Source organism: Melanostigma gelatinosum (genome assembly GCF_949748355.1).
Source record: "Melanostigma gelatinosum genome assembly, chromosome: 23".
NCBI lineage: Eukaryota > Metazoa > Chordata > Actinopteri > Perciformes > Zoarcidae > Melanostigma > Melanostigma gelatinosum.
Genome location: NC_136656.1, coordinates 13931056 through 13948974, shown reverse-complemented (window position 1 = coordinate 13948974; position 17919 = coordinate 13931056). Strand labels below are relative to the sequence as shown.

Here is a 17919-nt window from a genome sequence, read left to right as displayed (position 1 = left end):
ATACGGTAGCCTACTGTAAATATGGTAGCCTATACAGATACATGGAAATAATACTATACTACTAATTTCATAATAATAAATTGACACCAACATGGCTTCTACGAACATATTACTAGCACGATGACAGCATGTGGTTTATATTTGACTTTTATATTGAAGCGATATCTGAACCGTAGAGGCAGATATTTAAAAAAACTGTTGGGTCTGTTGGAAAAATAAATAAAGAAACGTTTTTATATGTCCATTGTTTTTTTCTTCGTGAGAACATTATACATTGCATAGGTCGGACAACTTTGTACTTTAATTTATCTGTAATGTATTCCATACTTTAGTTCATAGAATAGCAACCATAAGTAAATAGACAAAACAGGAAATGTAATGAACGAAAAAAATGAGCAAAGTGGTAATTATAAATAAAAGAAAAATGAAATGAAAAAGATAATAAAAGACAACAGACTCATGTGTTTCCCAGAATATTGCAATTTTTCTTCAAGTTTTACCATTAAAGATGGAGCCAGAAATCATTTGCGTCACTCTGTGTGAATGTGGAGCTTCTACAGCTGCTGGTATGCTGCTCCGTAAGAGAGAGCTGTCTTACAGCCACATGTGCAGCCCTCATAGTGACCCAACTTCCCTTTGGCAACTCTCTCTCTCTCTCTCTCTCTCTCTCTCTCTCTCTCTCTCTCTCTCTCTCTCTCTCTCTCTCTCTCTCTCTCTCTCTCTCTGTTGAAGAGCAAGGTGTGACTACACAAAGGACTGAGTGTGAGAGCAGAGAGTCAGTGGAGCTGTGAAATAAGTGGGAGGGGGAGAAAAACCTCTGCAGAAAAAGATTCAAGCTGGCCGCAGAGAAACAGCCGTGCTGACCAGATAACTGTGAGGACTTTCAAAAGAGAAGAAACTGGATACGGAGGGGAAAGGAAATAAAGAGGGAAGTGCCAGAACACAAACGGAGCCAAAGGAAATCTAGAAGAAAAGAAGAGGAGGGGACTGACACTCGGCTCTGAATACCATTCTGGACTAAGGTGAGTGTTTTTCTCACTGTGGATCCGCTCTAATGCTCACGTGACGCATTGGCAGTTTAAAACTTTTGTGAAAGAATGTAAATTCCTCTCGGCTGATGTGGACTCCCAAAACAAGTATTTTTTGAATGAAGATTTTATTGCAAGGCAAGTTTATTTGTATAGTTGTATAATTGCAGTATTCAAATTTCAGATTTGCCTTCAAACTCTTCACCCTTTGGTAAAGAGTGTTGTCGACCATGTGAAAGTATCACTTACATTATTATGAAGGTGCTTCCAAGCCTTTGAAGTAACTCACCGATGTTCCTCGACCCACTCATGGAGTCTGCAGCCACATCCGACTCTGAAGTGTTCAGTGGATCTGTTTGCTCTCACAGCAGTCTGTACTTTAGCTGACCCTGCCATGGGAGCGTATCACTGTATTTGGTGTTGGCTCAATGCAGAAGCAACACGTTACTGCTTGGAGCTCCACATGCACATGTATAGAGTATAAATATATATTTATATTTATTATATATTAATATATATTTCATTTAAAGATGCCCAGAGAAAATCTATGTTTGAGGGATTTCCTCTCAACGGGGCGACGGATAAGCTGGCCGCTGGAGGGTTAACAGCGCTGACAGAGATAACAGCGCAAACTACGCTATACCATATCAAATACAGGAGTCCGTAAGTCAGTGGTGTCTGTAATGTGGAATGTAGGTGTGGTGTTGCCCAGGGGCAAAACATAAGATAAGATGGCTCCGTCTATCTCTACCTGCCAAAGGAAAAACCCAAGAGAGCGGGAGGAGCCCTGCCTGGGTCAGAGGCCGTCACAGGAGCGACTGTAGTCACTTCCTGCTCGGCTGTCAGACTACTTCTCTGTTGTCTCATCCGATCATTTGCATCAGTGTGGTTTAAACATCAGCTTACTTCTGAAACTGGTATTCAAATTATTATCAGGGAATGATCCTCATAGCAGCATGCCAGTCCCTTCACACAATATGTGACAGCTACACTTTATTCACTTTTGATGAAGAGTTTGGTTCCTTCTGACATCTATTTATAAAGTATTTAACAATGGATAAATGTTTTTAATAACACATGCATAAAACAAAGTTATCAAATGTATATCTCTTCTAAAGTGCTGGTTTACATGTTCAGGATAATATACGGGGAACTTACAGTAAAAATGGTCCGTAAAGTTAATTTACGCACAAATTCTCTTTTCTCATGATTCATAGATGAGGCCTGCTGTGAATTGAGTGACGATGGTTGTTAAGTATTTCTCAGTAAAAGCGTTTGGGGAATAGCTGATAGTAAGTGAACATTTCCTGTGAAAATATGCGGGCTTCCTCTGAGATATCAACATGATCATCTTATCTAACTGCTAATGCTGCACTGTTGACAATTGAGAAGCAGCTGAGTAGGGTTAGGGGGGGGGGGGTGTTAGGTTGAGGTGAGACCACTTATCCAGACTGGCTGTTCAGGTCTGGCTCCTGGGCGTATCAGTCCCAAAGTTGTGGGATGGGGTAGCAGCTCACAGGATTTCGTGGGACTGTGGCAGGTGGACGTCGGAGCCTCTATGTTTCACCAGAAGACAATTTAGTACATTTTAAGGTTAAATGTATTCATTTGGTGCACTTTGAGTGCAAAGTGATGATATGTTAGCTGTATGCTGGAACAAGTACTGTACTTAAGTACAACGTTGAGGTACTTGTCGCTGACTTTACTTGAGTATTTCCATTTTATGTAACTTTATACTTCAAATCCACTACACGAGTACCTTTAACTTCACTGCATTTATTTGACAATATATTATTTGAAATGAGTATACTTTTACTTTTGGGACTTTAAGTATATTTTGATGCCAATACTTTGGTACTTTTTGAAACATCCAAGCCAAACTAGGAGAGAGACAACCAGCCCAGCTGTTGAGAACTGTCAAATTATTTTCGGTTTATTATGAAACTGTGGCGTGACGAAATAGACTTTGACGGGCCGCCACAGTGGAACATTATATTGCAGAAAATAAAGCATAGGCTTTAGAATAGATTAGACCTGAAGGAGGGCCATCGGGTCCAATCAGTGTAGACTAATTTGCAACAAGAAGTTAAATGTTCAGCTGTGTGTGTGCTCACGTCCTCAGATGGAGGTCTACACTGTAAACGTAGCCACTGGTACATCAGAGTATTCAGGCACCAACAACTACATCTATGTCACCCTGGTGGGGGAGAAAGGGGAGAGCGAACGCACCCTGCTGGACAACCCCGGACTGGACTTCTGTCGTGGAGCGGTAAGTGTGTGTGGAGTGACAACAAGTGATAACAAGTGGCCTGATGTGCGTTCAGACAGTGATCGCAGGTACGATCCTCCTTCTCCATCCCTCCATCTGTGTCAGGTGGATCAGTACAAGGTGACCAGCCCTTCGCATCTAGGCGCCCTGCTGCTGGTCAGACTAGAGAAACAGAGGTACTGGTTGGAAGATAACTGGTTCTGTCGCTACGTCACGGTGCAGCCTCCGGGTGAAGACAAAGCGCTGACTTTCCCGTGTTACCGCTGGCTGATAGGAGACATCAAGGTGGAGATAAGAGAGGGAACAGGTAGGAAAGATCCTAGGAATTCAGAATCAACTACTCATGTGAGCCTGCAGCTCTTACATTGGATGCAAGGGACGCACTTCTCCTGACAGTCACTGGCACAAGGCCAATAACATGCAAATCCTGGTGTGTGTGTGAACAGATCATTCTTTCAGCTGTTTTATAATCAGCTTTTGCTACGGACCAGCCTGGTCCTCGATGGATGGAGCAGTGTCGACTCCCCGACCTCCACACTATTACTTTCTCAATCTTTACTGAAAGGACACACTCCTAAAATCTAAAAGCTGACCTGGTGAATAATCCATTATGAATGCAATTTCTAAGAAACTGAGCTGAGACTCTGGAATTTGGAGTTTTCATCACCAAGAAGGGGTTAAAAGAGGAGATGTCATGCTTCAGATCATCAGGGTCGGGGGATGAAAGGATCTTTAATGAAAGACCATAAAGAAACACTTTCTATTTGAAAATAGAATATTGTATTTCTGCCGATGTCCATTTGAGCGTACCTTAAAAGTTCTGTCAGGCTGCTGTAACCCTCCAACATCTACTTACCGTACACTCCAGTTACAATGCACATGTGCCAAACCCCATAACTCCCAGTGTACCAGCCTTCATTCAATAGCTTTGCTTTAACATGTGATGTGGATCTGGAAAACCACATGTTAGTGCAGGTGTAAATGGAGCATTCAGATGTGGTCTTGTATACGGATGTCAGCCCGGTGTAAATGCGATCTGTACAGCGGGACCACATCCTTACGACAAAAGTCTAAACAGCAGGTCGAAGGTGGAGTCATTCTGCCTCTTACTGTTATGTCAAGCTACCTAAACCCAGCAAAAACTAGCAATTTCTTTCCCCCTCGCAAAAAGGAATGTAGAAATGGATGATGCCTGTGTTGTAGGGGCAGAATCATAACAAAAAACATATGTTTACCCATTGCCGAAAACAGACAATTTGAGGCCCCGCCTCTAAACGTTGGTGCAGAGGTCATGAGCCCCTGTAGGTCTGAGCTGTTGCTAAAGGTGCGCCTTCCTGTCTCCCTCCTGCTGCTGCTCGTGTAGCGAAGACACTGAGGGACGACTCCTTACCCCAGCTGCTGGCTCACAGGAAGACAGAGCTGCAGGAGAGACAGACAACTTACAGGTCCCACACACCCAACGACACAACAAACACACTGGATATGTCGAAGGTTTTTAATGGATTCATGTTGGTGTCATGCTGTGTGTCGCTGTCTTTCAGATGGGTAACGTGGACCCCAGGGATGCCCAGATGTATCGACGCTAAAACAGAAGCAGATCTACCTCAAGATGTCCGCTTCGACAACGAGAAGAGGAGTGACTTTGAACATTCATTGCACTATGCGTAGGTGGTGCACACACACACACACACGTCTGTCTTTCAATACTTGTGAGGACCCACACTAACAACATGCATTCCCTGGCCTCTGATCCTAACCTTAACCAGCCACATTTAATGCATAACCCCACAACCTACCCTTATCCTAACCTAAACCTAATTCTAAACTTGACCTTAAGACTAAGTCTGAACCTTCAAACAGTCTCTAAAGTAGTGAGGGCCGTGGACAATGTCCTCACAATGCATGAATATCCTCACTACGAGGGTTTAAAACGGACACTGGTCCTCACAACGACTTCTGGTCCCTATAAGACTTGAGCTCCTACACTGTGCTGTCTAATCAGATCTGTAGGCCAACAACGTGATGAACATCAAGTAACCATGCTCCCGTTCTTTCCATCAGCTTGCTGGAGCTGTCCCTAAAGAAGCTGGCTATCAGTTTCGGGAAGTCCTGGAGCGACCTGGACGATTTCAAACGGATCTTCTGGAAGCTGCGAAGCCCCATAGCTGGTGGGTAAATACGCACTCCTCCCAAAACCTGATTGGGAAAATTACCTTTCTTATAGACAAGAAATGTAATCTGTTTAATATATACAATCCTTTTATGAACACACATTAATTGTATGGAATATTTAGAATGCATAAATAAAAATAAATCACAGAAATAAAGTGAAATACGATACACATTGTTATATATATTTGCTTTTTATGTATGCATTACTTGTGTCATAAATGTTAAACACAAATAACTGCCGTTATTATCTTCAGTTACTGAATGAATTGTTTTTCATTGTGACATGGATTTTCCATGTTATTATTTCAGTGTCAGCGTAGACCTGCCAATGTTAAATGCAAAACACTGTCATTAGTTTTCATGAGGTGAAAGGAAGCTTTTTCTTTTTTTGAGATGGAGATGTGTTGTTTATGCCAAAATGAACAACAATCAACTGCCCAATCACAGCTTGGGGGCGGAACCATGGCTGGACCTCGTCATGGCTGACACAAGCTAATGGCAGCCATGACGGACAGCCTGACAATTTGTTTTCTGTGTTTTGATTTGAATATGGCATGGGGAATACATCTCACAATGAAAATCAATTCAGTTGGTAAAGACAACACTCTTAATAGTTGTCATTTTAACATTTTAGCTTTGGATGTGGTCAGACAGCACGTCCTACAGCCTACTTTCTTTGAAGCATACTTGAGCCTTTATATCTGTGCTTTCCAAGATTAAAGGTCTTAAAGCCCAAAGTTAGCTGGCGAACATGCTTGGTAGCTTGCTGTTCATGCACAGCAGATATGTAGGTCTTTAGTCAGACTCTCGAAGATGTTTTTGACTGTCAGACAAACGGGTCAAGCTAGCTGTTAGCTAGTTAATCTCTTCTCGACTAACTTTTGTCGAAGCCTCTGTTACACAATGTGTTTTGCTAAAGAGGGAATCTATCACCACTCTCTTTGAAGCTGTCATGTGAGTCATAGAAGTAGACGTTGTATCAAAGCTTCATGGGAGGTGTAGTCATTCAATTAACACATCCTCATACCTATGACTACAGAATAGGTCAATGACTCCCAAAGACTGTTGTATTTAACGTGAAACAGAACTACGTGGTTAAGTTAAAGAAAATATCATAGTTTGGGTCAAAATAACGTAGCTACGTATGTTGCATAAGTACACCAGCTAAGAACGTAACTTAAAATACCTCAACATATTCACTTTTGGTTTTATGGAACACAAACAGCGGTCTTCTGAGTGAGCATCCTTACCCATCCATCCATCTTTCCTATGCAGACTTCTCTCTTTATACTAAGTCACCTGACTTCTGTCTTTGCTTCTGTCATAATTACTTTGGCCTCTAGAGGTCGCCGTCTAATAAACAACTTCAATATGGATCGTAATCAGCTGACCACAGACCACTTATTCTGCGTTCTTTGGTGAGGACACCTGGTTCGATAGTTATTATCGTTGTTAACGTGACTGATTATACTTCACTAACAAGTACAGTACTTGATACAGATTTATCTGACAATGGCCTCCAGGGTTAATTACTCATCCAGTATATGTGTCTCTTACTCAGAGTACTGTATGGAGCACTGGAAGGAGGACCAGTTCTTTGGCTACCAGTGTATGAACGGCTCCAACCCGAGGATGATCCAGAGGTGCAAGAAGCTGCCAGAGAACTTCCCTGTAGTACCAAACATGGTGCAGAGCTCCATGGCTCCCAGGACCAACCTGGACAAAGAACTCAAAGTGGAGAAATATTATCACTATGATCTGTACTAATTATTGTGACACAACAAATACAGCAACTGCATAATTGTGTCATTTGTCCGTTCATTCAGCTCATACTCTCTGCTCCTTTCATGTCCAGATTCTTCTTAATATTCTGCTTCTCTCCTGTCCAGGCAGGTAACATCTACCTGTTGGACTACGCCATCATGGATGGGGTTCCCACCAATACAATCAGGGGCAAACCTCAGTACATCGCTGCTCCACTCTGTCTCCTGTACCAACACCCAGATGACAGATTCATACCTATTGCTATACAGGTATCTCATTCACACCCATCAAGTTATTGAATGAAAAACATAAAAAGGATATCTGGGATTCATGAATGCATCCTTAGAATACTGAAAATATGAGAATATTGAATGAAAACCTGAAAATATTTATATAAATCTGACAGAAAATATAGAAAAACCTGAGAACACTTAATTTAAACTTGAGAAATATTTTATATAATCATAGAAAAATGAAAGAAAATCTAAGAACATTTTGTGAAAACCTGAATGCAAAGAGCATTTTATCAAAATCTCAGAATATTGAATGTAAATCTGAAATAACGTCGTGAAAATCTGAAAATTCAACAAAAACCTGTAAAATACTGAAAGTAAACTTGACAACATTGAATGTAAATGTAAGACAAAACTGAATGAATGCTTAAAAAACATGTATGAACATCAGTGACAGGCTGCACAGCTTTTTATAATCCTAACGGCTTATCATACGGTCCGGGAGGTCCTACACACGTGAAGTTCAGGTTGCCTTTAATGCAGTGGAACAGGACTAACAGTTCCACCTCCTTGTCCTCAGCTGGAGCAGACTCCGGGCCTGGACACGCCCATATTCCTGCCCAGAGACCCGCCCCTGGCCTGGCTATTGGCTAAGATGTGGGTTCGTCACTCTGAGTTCCAGGTGTTCCAGCTGCTGTCTCACCTGCTCAGGACTCACCTGGTGATAGAGGTGTTTTGTGTGGCTACACTGAGACAGCTGCCTGCTGTGCATCCTATATATAAGGCAAGTCATATTGTATAGAACTGTAGTTTTCAGTTAGTCTGTCAGGATAAAGTGAAAGTTTGGGCAAATATGACAAAAAGTTGTTTTCATAAAAGTTACCAACTGCAGCTTTAATGTACATCAAATGCAGAGGGAACCAGACTTCTATTTGAGACCTTTATTTCTATGTCCCTTGTTCTGCTGTCTGAATGAATTCATAGATTCCCATATCACTAATTATATCAGTTCACTAACAGTCATGTCATACTGCTTAAAACGGATATTGTTGCTGTCCACTAATTGGTTCCTGTCTCTTCCACTTTGTCATTTTTTTGATTGCTGTTAAGTTAATGAAACTCAACACACCCTGCAGAGATGTTTCACAATAAAAGACCACCAGTGGCTCATAATCCCTCCCTTTTAATAGCAAGCTTTTAATTTGAAACATCTGCAGGAAGTGCTGAGTTTCACCAATGATAACATGATAATGTGATAAAAGTAGAAGCAATAATTAGTGAATGAAAACAATGCTTGTGTTAAAAAGAGAAAGTGACATGACTGTCGGGCTGTTATTGCTGAGGAATTACCTTTACTTTACCTTTATCCAGACCTTGATTAGTAACAGTCCAGCTGTTGGTGCTGTCATTTGAGACTCTGTTCTGTGTCTTCCCGCTGCAGCTCATGGCCCCTCATCTGCGTTACACTCTAGAGATCAACTGTAGGGGGCGCACTCAGCTCCTCTCGTCCACTGGCATCTTCAAAAGGGTGTGTCACCGGGCCCTCCGCCTCATCACAGACACATTATTGATTTAAAAACCCACTTGATGTGTTTAACGATCTGATGGGGATGACTGTGTGTAGGTTGTGTCTACGGGTGGTGAAGGCCTGGTGATTCTGGCTCAGAGGGAGTACAAGGGCCTGACCTACCGCTCCCTCCAGCCTCCCAATGACTTCCCCGACAGAGGCGTCTCCCAGCTCCCAAACTATTTCTACAGAGACCACAGTCTGATGCTGTGGGAGGCCATACTCAGGTATTACACCCTGTGCTCATACTAGCAGCTGGTAGGACACAACAGCTGTCTGCTGCTTTATTCTGAGAACCAGAAGACCAAAGTGAAGTTACAGCGTCTTTATCGTCAATAATGGGACTAAATTACATGGAATATTTAGGTGCTTGGTAGCTTGTTCAGCGATTTGAATCCTTCAGATTTGATTGGACCATTAAACATAATTCACAATATTAAAATGTATTCATTAAATGGTTTACAGTAAGCCAACCAGTATCTAGATCTCACTTTGCTCACCATCCACACTGGATATGTTTCTAAAACAATGAATACAGCACACAGATACCTTTCAATATTAGTGTCCTTCTATCTATACTCAGATACATTCAAATCGCCACAGTATGGAAAAGCATCGATGCAGAGTCACTGTAGATCATTTTATATCTGGATTTAAAAAATATATATGCTACAAAATGTCAAACACAAAATGTACTTCTGAATCATTTCATTGGACATTGAAGTGGCTGTGTAAATAGAGTATTACATCATCAGCATAAAGATATATTTTCTTTGAAGAGAAGGTGATGGGGATGCACAGTTGCTCTGGATTTGCAGTGCAAGTGGTTCAATTGATATATCAAACGAAAGTGATGGAAAAGGGAAGCCCAGATTCACATTTGTTAAATGCTTCCTCTGCGTTTCTTCACATGCTCATTTAGAAGTGATAATGCTCAGTAAAAGTAAAGTACCAAATATTTGTGTGACATGGGTTGCATTGTAAAATGAATATTTGCATTAAATGAACCTTTGCCATGGTGTATTGGTCTGGCTGATACGCTCCTCTGGATTTCTGTATGTTGGGTTGAGTTTCACACAAGCTCACTTCATGCTATTGATTTGAGGGAATACATTCTGTAATTTGAGGACATCACGAGGGCCAGATGCATTTAACTGTGCCTCTTCCTTCAGTTTTGTCTCAGGGATGGTAGGCCTGTACTACCAGTCAGACCATGATGTGCAGGAGGACCTGGAGCTCCAAGCCTGGATTAGAGACATATCACTGGAAGGCTTCGCAGAACTCCCCAAATTTGGTCAGTTATTAATATCCTGCATGTTTATCTTTATTTACTCACAGGTTAAAAAGCACACTTCCATCAGGGCATTTTTATAAAGATCTTAAAGGTACTATGTGGAGCGTGTGACACCGGTGGCCATTAAGTGAACTGCAGTCAGCATCCTGTTGCTTGCACACCGAGCGTTATTACATCACAATATATCATATGATTGTATGATATTCCTATATTTTATTTGGACTATTGATTCTAATTAGATTGCCGTTTGCGAATTAATTCATTAGCTTACGGTACGAAGCAACAAAAACAAGATCCATGGCTAAGGTACAGCCACCTAGCTAACCGTAGCTTAGCATAGAAAGCAATAGTTAGTTATACTCCTTGGCTTTGTACCACTGCATCATTTATTGTTGGCTAAAATCAACACCGTTTGTCGTAACACAATGGAATTATGGATCACGTTAGCTGGTGAAGTAATTTGGCAAGCTAACCAACGAACATATCCACTCAGATAGTATCACATTGGCGTTAACGTTAGCGAGCAAGCAGGCTAAGGTTAGCCAGCTAGCTGTTACTTAGCATGCTCCATGGATATGCTGTTGTTTGCTTTGTAACATGAGCTGATAAAGTAATTTGCAAATGGAAAACTAGCCAATGGGATGAACCAGCGTGATGAAGCACCAGGAGTCTGGATGAATTAGCTTAAGTTATCCGCTCCAGACTCACGTATTTCGTTACGTAGCTACACACTGTTGGTGCCGTAGGGGAGCTGTAGAGAGGCAAGGTACTCGGGAGCCAGCATAAATGTCACATCCTTCTGATGTCTCAATACGTACCATATGTCACATTTTTACAACATTTGCAGGAATCATTCATTAAAACTGCTGTCAGAAATGATATATTGTTTGTGCATTTAATTCTTGATGGTGTATGTCTGCTCAGGTCTGCCCAGTAAGCTCAGCACCAGAGAGGAACTCTCCACCCTGCTGTCAGTGGCCATCTTCATCAGTAGCGCCCAGCACGCTGCCACTAACAACGGACAGGTGCTGAACACCACAAGGAGTCCTCAGCACAGTCACATCCTGCACAGAGGGGCTTTAACTCATTCTCTCTCTGTTGGTGGTTTTTCCCAGTTTGACTGGTGTGCCTGGGTCCCCAACACCCCCTGCACCATGAGACTCCCTCACCCAACAGACAAGGATGCTGTCACCATGGAGATGATCATGGCCACCCTTCCTGATGTCAGCCAGTCCTGTGTGCAGATGGCTATCACATGGCATCTGGGGCGAGCACAGCCAGACGCAGTGAGTCCACCTCTGTCTGCTTTATGTGGCAATAGATCACATATTAAACGAGGACTCCAAATACTAATTTTGATAAGCTGACATTGCACCACTATCCCATGTTCTAAATAACACACAACACACAATACGTGTATCTTGTGTTTAGAGTGCATGGAGAAATACATTTTCCACCTGTTCTTAAGTCACAAACATGAGAGAGAAAACAATTTAGATAACCAGATTGTTGTTTTCCTGACTTGCATCTCTGGGCTTCCGCAGCTGAGTCACTTCACTCACTTATTCATTCAAGCAGACTGAGTCCACCACAACAATGGAGAGGAATGGACTTGGAATGGAAAGTATTTGACCAGCGGCGTGTATTTCCAGGAACAAGCTCCCTCATAATTTGGCTGTTTCTGTTTCTATAAGGACCATTTATTCAGTATAAAGTATTCCAGAGTAGTTGATGTCTGCATGCGGTCAATAAAATAAGAAAATGAATGCACAGACATGGAGTATAGATATTAATAATGAAGCACATTGAGGTTGCATTAACACGTTATGAAGATGAGATTCATGGGTGAGGGCGGGGATCACGGCTGGTCTTAAAACATGAAGGTTTTACACTGTCATTTCAGTTGGTATTTTAACTTTATTCATTTTAATCAAGTTAAAATCATGGAAATTCAGCCTTAATGTGGATTACAGCATTATCAAAAATAACAACATTAAGATTTAGATTACTTAAGATTAATGTGATACTTGTTGGAAAATTTAGCTATGAATCAAATAACAAAAGAACATAACACAAATAATACAGCGTACAATTAAAGTACAAATAAGAAAAATGAGGAAAAACGCAGTATTAAAAAGTACTGTGAGAAAGTCAAGACAAGAACGTTTTGTGTTCTTGGACCTGAATAACTTGGTGTAATAGTGTTTATTATGTTTCATAATAAGATGAAATACCTGTCAGAAACAAGAAAGGTTTATTGTTTATGATTGTTAAACGTGGTCGGTTTGGCACATTGCCGCTGGTCTTTCAGACAGCACACACCGCCCTGACACTGGAGGCCATGATGTTCATGAATATTTTATAAAATAGACGTACTGATGTGTTTTCTCCCGCCTAGATTCCATTGGGCCAATACACAGAGGAGCACTTCACGGAGGGGCGGGCCCAGGAGGTGATTGACAGGTTCACAGCAGAGCTGAAGGAGATTGAGAAGCACATCATGAGTCAGAATGAAGGACTGGAGCTTCAGTACCTGTTCCTCCTGCCCAGCCGCATAGAGAACAGCATCACGATATAAAGAGACTAACAGACTACAAGATTTATTCAGTTGATTATTGCAGAAAAAGATTCTAATTACATCTGCTGTGATTTATGGAGGCCCTGAGAGGCAAGTGAGACCTTTACACACTCTGTAAATGGATCCCTTGTTTATTTAGTGGGATTAATTTGCACATCAAAATATATTTTTTAACTGTTTTGAGCTTTCTCACAGGCCACAAAATATTATGGGGCGACACAATTGTTCTTATGGAGCGAGGTTGTTTATTTCTGAGCTTTTGCACTAAAGGCGTGGACCAATCCCGTTGAGTGGAACAGACATGTTCAATACCTCTGTAGTGTTCAACAACATAAAGGCTCAGTGGTCCGAACCAAGATGACACACTTTATTACTACTTTCAACCTTGACAAAGGCAGCGCAGACCAGATCCACTTCTTTCTCTCTTACTTATCACAATAAAAGCCCTGGACACATACATTACACATTCGTAAGTGTTTACCAGAGGGAACTCAGAGCATTGTGCTTAAAGGAAACTCATTAAAACATGTTGCAGTCGCTTCAGGCTAAACCACGGGTCCCCCAAACTGAGAGATGGAGCAGGGGCCCCCAACTATATACAGTATATTGTATAAAATTGTGTTTTATATTAAATGGGCCTAGTACCATGTATAAACATACCTCTTTATTGTGCATTCAATACTAAGCTATTCAAATAATACACAGGTTCATATATTCATGTTTTTATTTTAAACATGTGCAAGGTACAGTGAGTAGGGTGGCCGTGCCACTGCCATCTATAAACATACATTGTCAGCTGATACCAATGCAAATATCAACATTGAAATGAGTACAACAATAATATTGTAATAATATTAATTGAAAAACAAATAGCCTACCAAACCTATTAAAAAAATAAATGTTTCACTTTCGGGGCTTCCTTAATGATACAATGTTGTAAAAACACAGAATAAATGTGAGAAAGCTAAGTAGGGAAAAAATACATACATTTCTTTGTATAAATATTCGACCATTTATGATTTTTATGACATGTTAAATTGATCAGCCAACGTGTCTGAATGTCCACCAGAGGGAGTTTGGTTGTGTCTCAGCCACATCAACACCATGCTCACCACATCTAACGCCGCATTGTTTTACCGAATTGTGCTCATAATTCAAGCATGAAACATACCATTTTGAGTGGAATGCTGGACGTAGAGTTGCTTCTGTCTCTGAAAACGTTGCATCGGGTGGTCGACGGGGAAGGGGTCAAAGGTCGTGGACCAGGAGTCGGTGGTCAGTCGAAAGACCAAGGAGGAAATTTACCACGTTGAGTTAAGCTCTTTTTGTCGAGCTAAACAGGGGTTATTTTTGTCAGTGCGCTCTTTTGATTTTATTCTATTGCCAATATTTTCATCTTTAGGTATTTACCACGTTGTATATTTTATATTCTGGTAATTACGGAGACAGTTGATGTGTTGAAAAGCTAGAAAGTCATGAACAAAGCAAACTTTGAAGAAGGGAAACATCGGGGCTGGTGGGAAATAAACAGTCTAATGAAGCTGACTCAGGTCTCAACATACCTTTAATGTTGGAAATGATGCTGGACATTAGAATCAGGACAAGCTTCAGAATATGATTTCAAGCTGACAGAAATGAATAACTTGATATGACTAACATTCCACACAGACACTATTGTACAGTACAGTCGGTATCAAACCCAGGACACAATCATTTACAACCTTTTACATTTTCCAACAAGAAGAATCTCTGAGACTATTAGCATTCCAGTTCTTCTCTTTCCTTCTTACCGATTCAGTCAAATCATTTCAGCCCTTGTGATCAGAGGTAGAATTAATATCATTTTAAATAAACTGATCTTCCTCACACAGCGACCGAACACTGCCGCTGGGAGCTCCTGAGTGCAGCAGGTGGCGCTAGTGCACCAGGTACTCCTGAAGAAGAACAACACAAAAAGCATGCATCATTAACAGCAGAGAACAGTATCTTTCATCAATCAGTTGAATCATTATCATCACATTATACTGATGGATGGATATTGGTGGTTTTAAATAATGATCATGATATGACTACTTTCACACATACTCTATTCCGAATCATAATGTGTGTGATTTAAGGTTTTATTTGGAGAGTTACATTTTCAGCCTTTTTTTTGGTAATTCTTAAAGAAAACATGACACTATCTCGTTTGTTCGGTCCAAAGCATTCCGGGGGTCATATTTTAAAGTGGACATATCATGCCCATATTCGGGTTCATACTTGTATTTTGGGTTTCTACTACAACATGTTAACATGCTTTGATGTTCAGAAAAGACAATTGTTTTTCCTCATACTGTGTCTGAATGTACCTGTATTCCCCCTGTCGGAAACGCTCCGTTTCAGCGGCTGTCTCTTTAAGACCAGTCTGTTCTAATTTGCTTGCGAGAACAATATGGCGCATCTTTATAAAAGGTGTAGTTCTCAAGCCGTCATAACGAGCCTGCATGTGACATTAGAAGGTGAGTTAAGTCTGATCAGGGTTTAATAAATGTAATCACCTTCTGCTTGTTGAGCTTCATCTGGCAGGTGGAGAAGGCTCCAAACAGGATGTAGATAGCGGCTGCTATGAAGCAGTTGTAGCCCACACTCTTGTACATGGCGTAGATCCTCTGAGGGTTTCCACTGGGGGGGACACAACAGCATTAAAACCTACCAAGTAGTGCACATCTCACAAAAAGACTTAAAGCAGTAACCATTTCAAAATAGATAGATACTTTATTCATCCCACTTGGGGAAATTTGTTCAAATACAAATTGTACTGTTCAAGAAACCATTATCTGTGTGTTAAAGGTGCAATGTGTCAGATCTGGCCGGAATTGTAATTTAACTTTTACAGTCAACGAATGAACTGTCATGATCAGCACACTGTGATGAGGCTACCGTGCTGACGTTACGTTGCAGAGATATCTACTGAAATGGTCATACTAACCAGCTAGCCGTGGCCTGTCCTGTCTTTTAATACCACTTGGTCCCCCGAGACGCGATAGTGAGTTACTGTAGCGTCCAGACTGTCCTCAGTCCAACATGAGGAGGAAGAAGAAGAAGAAATGTCCCGAGGGCTCGTTGGTAAATACATCCACGGTCCAGGAGGACAATCTGAGCCAAACACACGGACGGCTAACGTAAACTATAGGCAGACGCCACACAAGAACGTTATAAGATAGCAGTATTGTTTTTTATCTTATGCTGCGTTTGCACTATAAGCAACAAAAACAGTCAGCGAGTCCCCGTTGAAGCGTTGTTCGAACGCTCGCTGGCATTAATATGTCAGAGTTTCAGCAATTCCGTAGAATTTAGCGTATTGTTGACCTGCTGTTCGTTAGGCGTTTGGCTGTTGCCTGTAACTTGAGATTGTACGGACCCAGTCGTAGAGGTGAAACACCGACCCCTACTTGTTAGGAACATGTGGCCAGCTGTGACGCGCCGACCCTTTAAGTAGAGAGGCTGAGGCATCGAGCCTCGGTGCGGCCGTGTACATCTGGAGTGAGGTGTGACGGTAAAGGCCTTACTCCTGGTAGATGCTGTCGTCAGTCACGGGCACGTCTTCAATCAGCACGGCTGAATGTGTGGTGAAGAAGATCCCCAGCATGGCCTGAGGAAGAGGAGGGAGACTCGTTACTGAAGGGCACCTGAAGATACGAACTAACATTACATTCATGTCTTGTATAATTGGTGGAAAAAAACAAAAAAACATTTGAGGCTCTTTATGTGATGAACACCAGACATTATGAATTATACCTAAATACTCGTCCGAAGTATGATTATGCACAATGTAAATATTGTATTACATCAAATGAATCTGACCAAACCTAGTGACGTGCAACATATATATATACGTGTGTGTATATATATATATATATATATATATATATATATATATATACATATATATATACGTGTGTGTATATATATATATATATATATATATATATATATATATATATATATATATATATATATATATATATATATATATATATATATATACACACACGTATATATATATACATATATATATATATACACACGTATATATATATACATATATATATATATATATACGTATATATATATATACGTATATATATATATATATATATATATACGTATATATATATATATATAAGTTTTATTTTCGTTTGGGAAGTAATTTGGGATATTTTCACTCCCACATTCATACCAACGCGAGAACAACACGCGTTCAGTAGCACTGAGTTCTGTTCTAGTTCTGGACTGTGGTCGGTAGAGAAATGAAGGCATGATTACCAAGAAACAAAAAAAGCAAAGCTAGAGAATCACACTCACCAACATTATAACCCCCCACGTGCTCAACACGATACCACACGCGGCGAGTTTTGGTCCACAAATCAACCCACGCATGATTAAGTTCTGTTCTGTGGCAGAAGAAAGTTGACTTGCTGGTCCGACATCGGTCACTTGTTCGGTCATGTGACTTGTGACGGAACACCCCGGAAGTGTCCGGGATAGACAGAGCTGAGCGTTAGTCAGTTATTTTAAAAGCTTTTCTTTCTTTTTTTAAATAAAGTTAATTACTGACTTAAACATAAAAGCAAATATTGTATTTAAATTTGCCGAATTATGTATATTTGATTTGATGCATGCTGAATCAAACACAATTAATTATACATATATAGAAATGGTCCGATTAGACTTTTATAACGATTATTGGTGTCAGAAAGTAACCGCGCGTGCTCTTAGAGATGTTTTAATGAAGTGATTAATAAATTGTCTGGATGTAAAAGAACACATCACGTGACCTTCCTATCACTGATGCTGCATTCACGTAATATCGGTAAAATTGGGAGAAGAGGAGACGTCCCTGTTTATTAAAGCATTATTTCAAAGTAGTTAGGTCCACCTTGTGGTAACGTCACACTTGGTTTATAGCCTAAATATCTACTTTTGTTATGTTGCAATTAGTTTCCAAGTGAATCAAGATACCAACTGTGTGTAT

The 17919-nt window shown here is 40.8% G+C and overlaps 2 protein-coding genes across 4 annotated transcripts; one reads left to right on the top strand and one right to left on the bottom strand.

Annotated features, from left to right (window-relative positions):
• The first annotated feature begins 768 nt into the window (after positions 1-768).
• Positions 769-14450, top strand: alox12 (arachidonate 12-lipoxygenase). Of its 3 annotated transcripts, XM_079295064.1 has the most exons (15): positions 769-1022; positions 3151-3297; positions 3403-3604; positions 4661-4742; positions 4839-4961; positions 5359-5465; positions 7031-7203; positions 7359-7502; positions 8047-8250; positions 8908-8994; positions 9091-9260; positions 10206-10327; positions 11252-11352; positions 11443-11613; positions 12726-14450. In XM_079295064.1, the coding sequence occupies exons 2-15, from the start codon at positions 3151-3153 to the stop codon at positions 12903-12905; spliced, it is 2013 nt and encodes a 670-aa protein (XP_079151190.1). In that variant the 5' UTR covers positions 769-1022; the 3' UTR covers positions 12906-14450. The 3 variants fall into 3 exon arrangements, with proteins under 3 accessions (XP_079151190.1, XP_079151189.1, XP_079151191.1); XM_079295063.1 differs by having other exon boundaries at positions 4661-4961; XM_079295065.1 differs by lacking the exons at positions 3151-3297; positions 3403-3604 and having other exon boundaries at positions 4661-4961.
• A 116-nt stretch (positions 14451-14566) lies between these two features.
• On the bottom strand, positions 14567-17371 carry rnaseka (ribonuclease, RNase K a). The gene is made up of 4 exons (XM_079295467.1): positions 17250-17371; positions 16454-16536; positions 15443-15566; positions 14567-14839 (listed from the first exon to the last, which is right to left on the bottom strand). Exons 1-4 carry the CDS (start codon positions 17322-17324, stop codon positions 14822-14824), a joined length of 300 nt encoding a protein of 99 aa, XP_079151593.1. The 5' UTR covers positions 17325-17371; the 3' UTR covers positions 14567-14821.
• Positions 17372-17919: the final 548 nt, after the last annotated feature.

What these genes read in the sequence shown, in the direction of transcription:
- rnaseka (XM_079295467.1), bottom strand. Translation starts at nt 17,324, where the DNA reads ATGCGTGGGTTGATTTGTGGACCAAAACTCGCCGCGTGTGGTATCGTG. An exon ending in CGTGGGGGGTTATAATGTTG is followed by an intron (nt 16,537 to 17,249) that starts GTGAGTGTGATT and finishes CCTCTTCCTCAG; the next exon opens with GCCATGCTGGGGATCTTCTT. An exon ending in GACGACAGCATCTACCAGGA is followed by an intron (nt 15,567 to 16,453) that starts GTAAGGCCTTTA and finishes TGTCCCCCCCAG; the next exon opens with TGGAAACCCTCAGAGGATCT.
- alox12 (XM_079295063.1), top strand. Translation starts at nt 3,151, where the DNA reads ATGGAGGTCTACACTGTAAACGTAGCCACTGGTACATCAGAGTATTCA. An exon ending in GGAGATAAGAGAGGGAACAG is followed by an intron (nt 3,605 to 4,660) that starts GTAGGAAAGATC and finishes CTGCTCGTGTAG; the next exon opens with CGAAGACACTGAGGGACGAC. An exon ending in GAACATTCATTGCACTATGC is followed by an intron (nt 4,962 to 5,358) that starts GTAGGTGGTGCA and finishes TCTTTCCATCAG; the next exon opens with CTTGCTGGAGCTGTCCCTAA.